Source organism: Zootermopsis nevadensis, unplaced genomic scaffold, assembly GCF_977971745.1.
Source record: "Zootermopsis nevadensis isolate Lab colony 2312 unplaced genomic scaffold, Znev_1.0 Znev_ptg000019l, whole genome shotgun sequence".
NCBI lineage: Eukaryota > Metazoa > Arthropoda > Insecta > Blattodea > Termopsidae > Zootermopsis > Zootermopsis nevadensis.
Genome location: NW_028259151.1, coordinates 7,167,338 through 7,181,711, shown reverse-complemented (window position 1 = coordinate 7,181,711; position 14,374 = coordinate 7,167,338). Strand labels below are relative to the sequence as shown.

General features: G+C 37.2%; 1 protein-coding gene across 16 annotated transcripts in view; it reads right to left on the bottom strand.

Moving 5' to 3' along the window:
• Positions 1 to 9,895: 9,895 nt before the first annotated feature.
• Positions 9,896 to 14,374, bottom strand: part of l(1)G0196 (inositol hexakisphosphate and diphosphoinositol-pentakisphosphate kinase) — a 52,164-nt gene continuing 47,685 nt past the window's right edge. For all 16 annotated transcript variants that reach the window (XM_087351549.1, XM_087351560.1, XM_087351553.1 and 13 more), the window contains one exon: positions 9,896 to 13,868. In XM_087351549.1, the coding sequence (XP_087207675.1) occupies positions 13,170 to 13,868 (699 nt within the window). In that variant the 3' untranslated portion in view covers positions 9,896 to 13,169. The remainder of the gene's footprint in view (positions 13,869 to 14,374) is intronic.

Here is a 14,374-nt window from a genome sequence, read left to right as displayed (position 1 = left end):
TGTTGTTTAATAATTTTAATAATGAACAACTTGTAAGACTTGAGGTTCTCACAGCGGTGAGTATGAAGATTTCTGTCTTCTGGGTTATTGCGCTGTGTAGTCTGGTCGATGTTAACCAACGTTTCAGAGGTCATACTGCCTCCGTCATCAGGGCGCGCGCGCCCTGATGACGGAGGCAGTATGACCTCTGAAACGTTGGTTAACATCGACCAGACTACACAGCGCAATAACCCAGAAGACAGAAATCTTCAATGAACAACTTGATTTAGCCATTCTGGAGTTATTCCCTTTTTGCACCAGTCTTATATAAGTTATGAGGATTGAGTCTTGTGGGACACTGTTTTAATACGGTGGGCTGTTGAGTTCCATAATAAAATGAAATTTTGTGAACACCTGAATAAATGCCAGTGACTACTCAAGGAAGGCACTGTGTTAGCCAAGGCAATATGGACAAAGTGATTGTTATACCCAGAGGTGAGAATGTCCATTAGTATCATTGGCACTATGTAAATAATCTCAGGTATTTTAAACAGACTGTATATTTGAAGTAGGATTTGAGGTTCTCATGGCAGTGAGTAAATGGCTGTCTCCTGGTTTATAGTGCCATGTAGTCTGGTAGAAGTTTACCAGTGTTTCAGGGCGTCCTTACTGCCTCCATCATTATTAGAATACATGACACTACAACCCAGAAGAAGACAGTCATCTTTGTATATTTGAAGTTTCTGCATTGCAACATGTAAAATTGTTCTTTTGTACTTTGCTGGCCTCAGACCAGACTAGCTCAACCAGGAGGCCTAAAAAATTGGTTTTTCTGTTCTCTTCTACCTTTTTTACCTGGAGACAGGAGTAGAACACAGCTTTCAAAATGTAGCATTTATAATATTAAAATTGAGATAATGGACAAAGTCCAAATGAACAGTTTTACATACTGAAACTGTATATTATTTACCGCTACTCTGCTGTGGAGCTACATAGTATCAAATGAGGTGAATGCTGATGAATGTAGATGGTATGAAGTATTTTAAGCATCAGAAAAGTAGTGATAATTGGTTCAAGATGAGTACTTATGGTGAAGAGAGAATGGAGAAGGCATTGTCATGAAATGGCCCACCCGAGTAGAAACAGCAATGGATGATCATCTTATCATGCATGTGGGGGAGGGGGGACTCCCAGATATTTTAATATTAATTTTTTCACATTTTAAAAATATATTAACTACTGTAAAATTTGAGGTTTTCACAGCGGTGAGTATGAAGATTTCTGACTTCTGGGTTGTTGCGCCGTTAAGTCTGGTCGATGTTTACCAACGTTTCGACCAGACTACACAGCGCAACAACCCAGAAGACAGAAATCTTCATCTACTGTAAACATCTGTACCCAGAGTTGCTACTGCAGTTACTGGTGAAAGTTGCATCATTCTGTTAATTTAATTTATTTTAACTGATAAATGTTATTTTAACTTTCTTACTGGAGTCTTCTCCATACAGACCTGATGTTTCATTGAGTTTTCCAGATGAAGTTAAGTTTATTAAATCATTGAAGCATCATCACCTGTGACTTGTCTGGTGGCCAGGGACATTATAACCTCAACAGAGACAACAATAAAGCAAGTGGATAAATAGCACCAGGTGCTTAAAAGAAGACTTTAGTAGGAGAATTCAAACATTAGTTATTCATTATCTTTATTAAAGTTTAGCGTTGGGCCATTTTTTATGCAGTTTAGCTTTATTTCCACAAACTATTTAATGGCTGTCCTCGAGTCCTTGTTCAGAAGGTATGTACTTCACATTAATTCAGGAAATCTATCACTCTGCATTCTTATCAACATGGTAAATCTGTTTGTTTTTGTATTGCTATGTTTTATTTAATGCTGGCTCAGTTTTTAGTTCTTCCAGTGTGCCTGGTTCCTTTTGTAGTCTTTCCTTGTCTTTTGTTCAGTGTGCCTCATTTCCACTTTAGCAACTGTGATTTTGATTTTATTGTACTGTAGTTATATTGGTCTGTAAGTACATTAAAAGAGAATGAGTCAAAATAATACAGCTTTCACTGGTAGGCATAAGATCATAATCATAATGATTAAGGCAATTGTTCCTTGCATTTTCTGCACAGGGAATTTGTATGGATTTCTTGTTTCACCCATACACGTTAAAAACTATTTTTCATATGACATTAGCTTAGGCTTAAACTTTGAGCCATCTGTGGGAAAACCACTCGCATGAACCATGGAAGACATCAGTATGATATAATATTCCAGCAGTTTACCACATAGGACTTAGAAAATGTAAGCCAGAACTGTTAGAAGATTGACTTAGTTTGTTATATCTCAAATGTATGCTGAGGTGGGAAAGAAGAGTGGCATAGTGACAGTTTCTAATGGACATAAAATTGTGTAATAAAAATACTGTATTTGAGATTCGGTTTCTGAAACGTTGTGGTTTCTTATTTTAAACGAGGACAATGGAAAAAGCCCAGACAATGAATAATTTTAAGTTCAAATTTTCTATGTGACTTTATAATTACCAATGTTAAATATACTGCAGTCACTAGTGAATAGAAACGTAGATCAGCTTCTGCATAAGATGATGTGGTTTCAAGCTATCTCCTGCCCACTTGTCACCCCTCCCCAATTGATGTAATAACAAGGCAACATGACCTTGTAAGACAAACAATTTTTGTATTGTACAAAAAAGCATTGTAAAACTTGTATGTTACTGAATATCCATTTAAGTTGGTAACCCTGATATTGATGGAGAGAGTGTTTATGCTCGAATGTAGATAAAAATGTTGCACATAAATGCCATCCAGTGATATATTTGGGTTTGTAATACAAGGTAATGACAATACTTAATGTTATGTACATATTTTTAATTCTGCACTGACTTTGCAGCTTTTACTGTACATATTTTAGAAGTTTTTGATAATACTGGGATATACTAACCTGCCTGATGTGTTTGAAAATAAACCTTTGCTTTATTTTAACATTCCATAGCAAATGGTGACATCTGCCTGTGCCAACTTATTTCACAGATGTGATTCAATTACTTCTTTGTCTTTCCAGCGAATTAGAGTTTGTGAAAACTATTCTAATATAACAGAAAGCATTTTAGGTATTGCAGTAGAATAAACTAATTTGTTGTTTATATGAAGCTATATTAGTTTTTATGGTTCTGTTACCACTGTACAGAGTGACTAAAAAGTTGTGCAACCCATATTAAATTATCTATTGATGGCTGCAATTCAGTACAGTCAAAGTACATGATTGTATTTTTAACAAGTGTAATGAACTTTCATTGTCAAACACTATCTGGCATTTCGTTCTCACTTAACCTGCTAGAATGAGTTAGGAATACAGTTCCCAATTCTCCTGTGCCAAACTAATTGATAATACCTTGTCTGGTGAACTGTTTCCAAGACACAGAAAGCATGCAAGACAGAAACCATTCCAGTCGACTGTCGGTGTTAATGCATACATCACTGAATGCAGTAGACATTTCCAACACTTAATATAACATTGGTTTATGTTTTCTGATTTCACTGTAACTTTCTGACAATGGAACGTGTGTCAGGAATGGGTTGCACGAGTTTTTGATCACCTTTAATTTTTTCACTGTGCATAAATTCTTTGCACATAATCTTCTTTTAGAGTAAAAACAGCTGAAAGGAAAAAGAGGGCGTTTCTTGAATAAATGTAACTCTCCATAACATTACCAATGCAAGAACTGATCATTTGAATGGCATGGAGAGTGACAGCAGAACAGTCATCCTCATAAGGCTGGTCAGACTATCAAATTGCCATGTAGGATAATGATATAGGGCATGATCACTATGACTGAAGGTACTTCTGCTGTTATAAAATGGAGAGAAAAGTGCACAGGCAGTGTCACCAAATATACTTTTGCCCAGCTGTTTGCTCTGTTCTTAGTTTAATGTGAGGTAAGATTGATGGAAGTGCTGTATTTCTGAAAGATTAAGGAAGTCAGATCACTGTTTAAACAAACTGCAGGTCACAGGATTTTAGGTTTTCACAGTAGTATGAGTTTAGATATTGGTCTTATGGGTTGTTACACAATGTAACTTGGTAACCCTGAAGAGGGTGGCAGCATGTTCCTGCAGAAGTTTGTCTACAACCACAAGATTACTCAGTGTCAAGAACCCAGAATACCACAATCTAACTGCTGGTCATTTCTTGGGGCTAGGACTATATTGGTGTGTGTGTATGTATGGCAGTGCTGTCCCATTTTTTTGGTAATATATGATGCCACAGATTCAAGGTGAAACATATTTGTAACTTAATAATGTTCTATAACAGATATGTTTTAAAAGTGACTGTCAATAGTGTAACTCCAAGGTGTATTTGGAAGGTATAGAGTGAGCAGTGAGCATTGATTGCCATGGGTGGTGTTTACATTCCAAACTAGGCTTGCATATTTTCTTGAATATGTATAAAACAACACACAATTAGTTCTGAAATATTTTCCAGTCTGATGCATGGTTCATGAAAGTTAATTCATACTAATGGATACAACTGTTCAGTATGGCCCAAAATTGTTTAGCCTTCATTTTTAGTTTGTGAGACACAAAATATCAGTTTTATTGAAAGTAACTTTAATGATTTTGATTCAGTTTCACTGATCTCTGTGAAGGGCAGTGCAGATCGCTGAACATATTTCTGAGATGAATTAAACCCCATCTCATTTGCATGCTTATAATTAAGAGAAGATTTCTGTGAATAAACCCATTCTGTACAATGTAAATAGCAGACTGAATACACTGAAACTGCTTTTAGCATTCCTTAAATAAGGTATAGGGTTCAACTTGCTATGTGTATAATTGTATTGGATTACCACTGGAAACAATTATAAGTTAAATATGGTTTTAATATGACTCTTCCTCTTAATATGAATTCTATACATCTGTGGTTTTGAACCTTTTCTGATTTGCAAATTGGTAAAACAGAGAGGAATTGTCTAATTTATTTATTAGTAGCACATATAAACAGTGCTTATTTACAACATGAAAATTAATACCTGTATGTGGTTTTGAAATGAACCTCACTCACTGAACATTAACTATTAAAAAGGATACTTGAGGATGCACAAAAGGTGTCAAGACATATCCACCTTCCAGGGGTCTTGGATTTGTAAAATAGGTCTGCCTTCCGCTTCTGAAGGATATAGTAACCAACTGAAAAAGTCTCATGTCCCTGTGTTCCTCACGACATGTTCATTCTCACCATTAAATGCAAAATACAAAGAGTCAGGAAAAGGTAGAAATGTTCAACACATAATTTATTCACTAAGAATAAACAAATGAAGCAGGAAATATATGCACAGCATAACAATTCTGACATGTTCACCAGAATTTGACCTTAGCAATGGTGCTAATGATGTTACAGTTGCCTGGTGAGTGGGCCAGCTGGGTAATATTATTATTATGGAGGATTCCCCCATGTGGTTGTATGGCTTGAACTTGCCCTTAGGGATTAGCTACCCAGTCACTTTCACATTTACAAACATATGTAAGTTTTTGTGTAAAGTGATCATTATTAAGATTTCTGTCTTCTGGGTTGTTGCGCTGTGTAGTCTGGTCGATGTTAACCAACGTTTCAGAGGTCATACTGCCTCCGTCATCAGGGCGATGACTGAATGATTCATCGCCCTGATGACGGAGACAGTATGACCTCTGAAACGTTGGTTAACATCGACCAGACTACACAGCGCAACAACCCAGAAGACAGAAATCTTCATACTCACCGTTGTGAAAACCTCAAATCTTACGTGATCATTATTGTTGTCTGATCTTGTCCAAAACTGACGTGCATGTACGAATGTAAGTAAAACTCCCCAATATAAAGTGCCATTAAAATCTGTTCAGCCATTCCTGAGTTACTGCCTAAGGACAGACAGATAGGGTAAAGCAAAGTGGTGCATTTTTGCAACTATTTGTTCTGAATATGCCTAAAAGTGAAAATAGTTACTAGCTATAAAATTACACTTTTTCAGGCTTTGGTTATATGTGACTTGAGGTGGATAGTATTTGTGCATGCCACAATTTTGACACAAAATGATAGTAACTGTGACAGGTATTGGAAAGGGTGAAATACATGGTGCTCTTGGCTTACTTATGGAATTAAATCTGAGCCTGAGTAAAAGCCATCACATGAAGGAAAGTTGACATAAATGCTTCAGTATCAGTATACAGAATTATTCAGTCTGCTACAGAGGTTACATAGTAAGTGTGTGGAGAATGATATGGAAGTGATTGTGGCCCATTTTGAAACATTATCCGGATACTTTCCTGCAGAGACTGAGGAAATCATGAAAGACCACAGCCAGGAGATCTGGGCACTATTTTATGTGTATCTAGTGCTAACCACTATACCATAACATTTAGTAAGTACAGCAGTAATAATATTAAAATTTCAGTCTGTGCTACTTCTGGGACAGAGATCCTGTGTGTTGGAGTGGCTACAGCATTGTCAACACTGCCTCTTATCTGTTTGTGTGTATCATACCTAAAATGCTTGTTTATAAGTTTTGTTTGTAATATAAGAAACATATGTACTAAAAATAATATGGACCATTGTGTAAACATATTGTGAGTTTAATTAACTAACAAAATATAAACTGTGATAATTTTAAAGCTGTGGAGTGCAGTAGAAAATATAGAAAAAATTGTAATATAATTTTGTAAAATTTTTGTGTGTTTTTGTTGCTTCTCATAACGTGTACATAGTGTCATGTGAGTAGGAAACATACTACTAAGCTGAGTGCTAGGCTGTGCGCTATGTGGTATGTGAGTTCAGACACATTATCTAGGGAAATGTAGAATTATGTGAGAAAGGAAAGAACACTTACCAAAGCACGAGCCTGTAAGAATCTTTAGTTCTCCTGTGAGCCAATTTAGTAAACCCGAATTTCAATTCTTTTCTGGAATAATCAAATTCTCTTCTAAGCACAAGATAAAAATGCAAACTCATTAGTTAAAAAATGTCTTCAGTCTAATGTTATTACAGATGCAATATTAATTTCACCTGACTTTTTTGTTGTTGTTGATAAACATTTATCCTAGGATGGTGATTCTTGCACCACCTATCTGAGTTTTACATATGTTACTTATGTTAGTCCATTTGAGCTAGTAAGTAGCTTCATGCATAGGTTGTGAACTGCAGTTATTTGACTGATGCCCATTTTGGTGTTTTAGAAAGTTTCTTTTTGACAGACACCACCATTTACAGTTACTCCTAAGTTCACATGAGGTAATGCATACCTAACTTGTAGAAAGATGGGTTAACACAAGGCTTTCAAATTTACTTTTAGCTTTAGCACAGTCATTACACGTGTGTATCGGTTTCCCACCAGTATGAGTTACCTCATGGGTATACAGGCCACTAACTGGAAAAATCAGTGTGAGAACATACATTGTATTGATTCCTTATGATTTTGATAATTAAAAAAGAGACATTCTAGGTGGAAGAGCAATGACTCACATTCTGGACAGACTTTCAGGAATTTGCTGCATAAAGGACCAACTCTTGACATTTTGAACATAGAATTGCTTACTGATGTTTCATAGGTACTTTCTGCCTCAATTATCAGGCTCTGATGGTGGAGGCAGAAAGTGTCTTTGAAACATCAGTAAGCTTCTTCTAGACAACATTGTGCTAAAACCCAGAAGACAGCCATCTTCAATGATGAGATAATATGCTGCTTTCATGATGCAGCATGAGGTAAAGTCAAACACTAAAACTGTTTTACTCACATGAATTCCAAACCCATGTTGTTTCAACAGCTCTTTCCTTTCTCAATGAACCAGGTACATAGAGAATCATTTCCAGTTAGAGCTTCATGCTGTTTCTTCTAGATGTAAATGATGGCAAGAAGCCTGAGCTATGCGCCTGCTTTTGTTGTTTCATGTGCTGTTCACCGGTTTGCCCTTTCACTGGTTGCACTATCTCAGAATATGCAACTGCAAGGATAACTGGTAGCGCTGGGGCAGGTCTTGCACACTGTCAAAAAAGAGAATAAAATGTATTGGCAAGTCCACTTCACTGTCCTTGCTATATTAATGGAAAACATCTTTCAGTTGTGCTACTCTTGTTCAGACTTGGAACACATTTCATAATTGGGGATTCTCATTATTTGGGACAGAGTATTTGATACACATACGCTTCTGCTTCAGAACAACACACTATCAACTTAATTGTCTGACATTGCAGAGAAGTGCTGACCTAGCCACTTTGAGCTTCTGGGTATTGTATGAGAATGTGAACATGTTTTTAATGTGGCTGCATATTTTCAAGATAATGTTTTATAAGCTGCTATGTTTGTTTTTTACTATCACTGATCTCCTGTAACTGCAGCAATATGCACAATTGTGAAACCATTATTTTATAATAACAGTAATTATAACAAGGAATAAATTTAGGATGCCTTAAAGTGCTGTGTATTAATTCAACAGAAAGGGTACATGATCCTCAGGGGCATTAAAAACTGAAAGATATAAAAGTCTGAATGAATACCAAGCCAGAATCATATGGTGTCATCATTTTATGCACAGATGTGATCTCACATTTGGGTTCAGAATGAAGTATGCACAAAGTTTGTGGTGTGATGATAATGAAAAACTTTGCTGCATTCCAGTGACATGACATGTAAGTTTCCAATAAATTATATTTGTGAAGTATGGGAAATGCTGACAAAACATGCTTCTTTTGATAATCCAGGAACACAACTGTGAATGAGAATGATGCATAATCCTTTCTATTAAAGACCAAGAAGTGTGAAAAGTTACAAATAACAGAAATGCAGATGGCTGAAAAATACCTATGTACATCATTCTCAGAAAAAGGGTGCCAGATGATAAAAAGAAAATTTATTTTCCAAAAAATATATTTAGATATATGGAAACAATAACCATGTGAATCAACTTTATGTGAGCACATTTATTCAAAAGCTTTAGTAGATTCCAGAACATGTTTGATGGAGAGCCTCTTCGTAAGAGGCCTTATCAGCATTAGTCAACTTAATCTTGGATTTCTTGTTCTGTACATTTATTTTGGTCAGGTTTTATGTTGTTATTTTCCTTTCAAGAACAAATATTAAACTTCATACCTTTGCTGTAAGCTTCTTTCCATCAGAAGGTCATATAGGCTTACAGCACTGCCACATCTGTATGTGCACCTGTCTTGACTGCCTGATCTTCATACTATTTAATTACATACTGTATCAGCAATACCAGTTTCAGCTGTGGACTTCTTGGCTGCAACTCTCACTACAATTGTGGCTACAATGTGTGAAAGCATATTTGTGTATATAAATCAGGTTGTGTAAAGAAGTGGTTTTTTTTAAGAACAATGGTAACAATTTTGATAATGAATGCAACTGAATTAAAATTCTTATTTTATGCATTCAAAATGAAAATATTTTTGTTTTACAAATCAACCAAACTGAATAGATATTTTGGTACATGAAATTAGTTGTGTTCATTTTTACCATTTTTTAGCCACCTGGTATATATAAGTTTAAATTCATATTTAAGTTTAACCAAGTAATTTCCTGGCATTGTAATTTTAAAGTTACATATACACATCTCATGCACAAGTTATTTAAGTTTTGTGCCTCTCTGAATGTTGTGCTCAATAATGTCACACCCATTAACATTAGAAATTTGACCAAACTAATAAAATATATGAAAAGTGTCATATTACAATCTTACCAAGTCACTTGAACTGGGAGCATGAACAATCTTGACCATTTCAGAAAATTTGTTTTCCCACACCACTCTTTTGCTACTGAAACTCATGGAGGTGGTTTTAGTTGTTAAGGACTGGGAAGAAGTGATACCTGCAGTCAATGGTGAAGGAGGGTCATGAAGGTATAAAACAAATACACAATTCAGAACACTGCATTATCGTTGTCATTGTAGAGCAAGACCTTACAAGTTAAAAATATCATAATTCACATTTTAAGTAACATGATGACAATCTATATCACAAAAATATCACGAATGATTGCACACCACTGTTCAGGTACACGGGTTATTCTATGTGGGTTACAACAGCTATGTTGTTCATTATAGGCTTGTGACATAACACATTTCTCTGTAACTTGGGGCTTAAAGTGATTGTTACATTATGTAATCCAGTATGATTTTTCATAAAGGAATTTGAACTAATTGGTTTGCAGAGCATTTCAGATTAGTTCAAAGATCTCTGACATCAAACCTGGTTAACTACAGGATACTCTATATACAACACTGATATTAGTTACACTATTATGACAGCATGAAGTTTGATTCAGATGGTATCAGCGTGCCAACAGACATAAAAGAGCACAAAAACAAAATTCTCAACTTCAGTGAACATATGAACCAGAATCACAGTCTAGAAAGAAAGACTCCTTTGTGGAATTGGGCATTACCATTGCACCAACCAGCTTTGAACTACCTTTAAAGATCTATACAAGCTTTCCTTTTCTAAATACAGTGTACCTGCATTAGAATGTGTATGGCCTACAATAAGAACTACATTACGGCAACCGATATAATCGGCACCATCCATTTATTAATGCTACATGCCTCAAAAATGTTATATGAAACAAGAGCTTCTTTCTGGCACCCTCATCATAATGGACATTTTCTGACTGCAGGCCAATTCTGTTCTGCAGCTTTTTGGACTGACTGTATTTGCAATTTTAATTCCAATGCTATTTATGGCCAGTGGTCTATAAACATACCTTCAACTCACTTCTTTGCCTCTTGTCTAGGAGAAAAAGTCTACATTTCAGAATATACTGTTTGCATCATTTATCTTGGCATCTTAAAGAAGGCAAGGGGATTGGGAACGAGGTAGTATGACATAAGATCTGCTCCGTACAACCATCGAAAGTAACGTTTCTCTGTTGTACGCACATTATGACCAGTGTGGATGCATAATTACAGAGTGGCCACAATGACATAAGTTATTTTATTTTGGCCTTCAAAAATCTGCTTGAATAAACTAAGCAGTAATGAGCCATGATTAAATCACTACTATGACAGGCATATATGGTAAGGAAACTGATGCTGATATGAGACACATTTTCATAAGGAAGACTATAATGATCTTTATGTACCTGCACTCGCTAAAGTGACGATGTAGTTCAGTCCCACAGATTGGGTGCCTGTTCTACCTCGCACCCTTCAAATCTTAGCCGATGAGGAATGCCTATCACATAACATCCTTTGCCACAATGCAGAAACCATCATTCCTCCCATCCAACTATACTGTTTGTCTTTGATGATCTACATGTTGCCAATTGGTGAAACTGCTCTTTGACATAATGTCAACAACTTACCTACAAACATTACAAGAAATACTTGTGCATAACAACCTGACAAAAGCATATTGTGGTTGGGGGTAATTCCAGAATATGGTGTTGTCAAGAGAGAAAGAAATGTCTGTTCCAATGATGCATGCAACAGAGTTAAAATCTTATCGCATACCAACAACCAATGACAATCCTTCAAAATTTCAAATGTTTGAAGAGATGCTTAAAGTGACTTGTTCATACAGTGGCTTTCCTGACACACTCCTATTTGTCAGGTAGCACCTACCTTGCCTGACATAACTCTGTATGCCAGTAAGACTGGGTTAAAACACATCAGTCTAAATAGTTTCATCTCCAAATTACCTCAACTTAAAACCCACTGTTCCAAAATTTAGCATAGCAAGACAGTATATGTAACTACAAGAAACTGTATTACTGCAAATCTTCCCATAATCACCTGTTAACCATTTTCTATCTTCAAAGTGTTGGTGTGTGTGTTTGAATAACACAATACTAAAACACATCTCCGATGGTGTGCTTTGTATCCATGAATAGCACAAACCACCTCCCATTACATCAACCAGCATCTCCCAGAGAAATCTGATCACCTTCCAGACAATTAACCAGAGAGCCACTTCATTTGCATCCAAACCGAAGGCATTAACTATGGTCCACAAGGAACAAGAGTGGCGGATTCCAGACTATGGGAGTCAACCAGAAGATGAATGCAATGAGGAACAAGCAAGAGCACCTAGCCAATTATACCACCTACAAGACCACAATCTAAACTTTTCTTTTCACTTCATACATATTTCAAAACATAATCATCAGGGGAAGTGCTCACACATACAGATCCATGAACAAAACTCTAATGATCTGGAATATCTGAATATCAGATTTAAAACTGGTCCTGGGTATACAATGCAATAATTCCTAGATGATAAGAAACAACAAAGTTAAAAATTGGTTGGTATATAATCATATGAACATCTGCATCAAGCATCTGTATAAGGGTTAATGGAATCCCTCCAAATTATAAACACTTGAAGAATGGAAAAAATAAGTGCTATCGATTATGCATAATCTCTGAAATGATAGTGATCAACATGAGCTGCAAAAATACAGCATTGATAATGCCTGAAAAACAGACTGTCATAACAGTACAAAGGATGACAACAATGAGGCACAGAAATTAGGCAGAAAGAAGTCGCTGAACTCAATTGTACATACATGGAACAACACAAGATCTGTTGGACAGCAGCACATCTGCAGTAGTAATAATACTATGAACTACAAGACTGTAGCCAACATGATGCAACCAAACTCTTAAAATAGGGATGATGTTTTACTTCAACACAGCCTCTTCAGTTTGTGCATTCTTCTTCAGTAGACTGATAAGACCATCTTACATTTACCATTAAAATCAAGCTTCAGGACTGTGTACTGCCCACAGGTTCACTGTGTGGATGAGAATTTTTTTTTACAATGCAGTAACAAATGTCAAGACATACAACCAAGTGCACACACTGCAACCTATATATAACTGGAGAACTACTGCTACTTAAGTATCTTATGTAGGCATGTCTTATATTGTAACACAACTGAGCTTCCACATTCTCAAGCCATTGATGTCACAGTTGTCACCAGATTATTTACTTCTTTGATATATCATGCTACCAAAATGTCTCTGGGGCCCTGTTTACCCACAAGTTCAACTTCTTATTATAAGATGCATGTGGGTAAGTGACCTCATGACAGAATACATAAAGTGAAACAATAAATATTGCATACAAATGAAGAAAAATGTGCATCATACAGTTTGTAAGATCCAAGAATTGGGGGATTTTAATCCACTTTCTGCTATTTGTCCTCATCTTTCATAATGTTAAAGCCCCTAGATATGGAGGAATTATCTGTAAGGCTGCTGGCAAGAGTAAGGATTGGGACTGCTTCTTCAAATAGCTCTTCTGAGCTCACACCATTCTCATTACTAAACCTTTGCCTACTCAGTGAGCCAAATCCTTCCTCTGCCAGACCTGCTGCAAGTGCTGTTGATGTATCTTCTCCAAAGCAAGAAAAACTGCTTGGAAGCTTCCCTACAGATTCTGGATCTTTGACAGATTTGTAGGAACCTTCTGTACTTCCACCAGAATCTGACTGTGGGGACCTGGTAGTGCTAATACTGGATGTGTAATGTTTGTATTCTTTTGTGAAGCTAGACACTAGAGGACGTTTTGGTTCTTGCAGATTCTGTCTATTTGTGGCATTCCTTAAAGGTGATGATTCAGAAGGGCTGGAGGACACAGGGCTAACGGATGCTGGTGTGTGACTGTGGTGCTCTGGACTTTTTGACGACTCCAGCTTGCCTTCCCTTGCAGTGGAAACTGGTGATGACAGCTGGCACTCCTTGCTTACGCTGATGGGAACATGTTGCAGGATTCCCCCTTCCAACACCTCCAGGCTGTCCTCCCTTATGGGCACTGCCGTGCATTGCTTTGGAGATGCACAGCCCAGCACTGTCTTGCTGGACTGATACCTAGACACTGGGCTCCCAAACACCTGCAACATCATGATACCAGGATTACATGAACATGTGGCAACAGTTCAGTGCTGAACATCAGCTGCTTGGTCACAGAGTGTGGTTGTTAACCAAAGCTCTCCACTGGACCAACAATATCCAGTCTCCTTCAACTCCTATCTCCCACAGATCCTGCCAGAGATTACCCTCCCATCTACATCTAGGTCTTCCCAGCACTCTTTGATTTGTTATAGTTGTTCCTTATGAGCCGGGATAGCTCAGTCAGTATAGTGACTAGCTACGGGCTGGACGGCCGGGGTTCGATCCCCGACAGGGGCAGAGAATTTTTCCTCTACCTTCTGCGTCCAGACCGGCTCTGGAGCCCACCCAGCCTCCTCTACAATGGGTACCAGGGTCCTTTCCCGGGGGTAAAGCCGGCCGGGGCGTGATGCTGACCACTCACCCCCATCTAGTGCTGAGGTCAAGAAAGAGAGGAGCTATACCTCCACTCACCCAAGCGCCTGTATGGCACGTAGCAGGACAAACT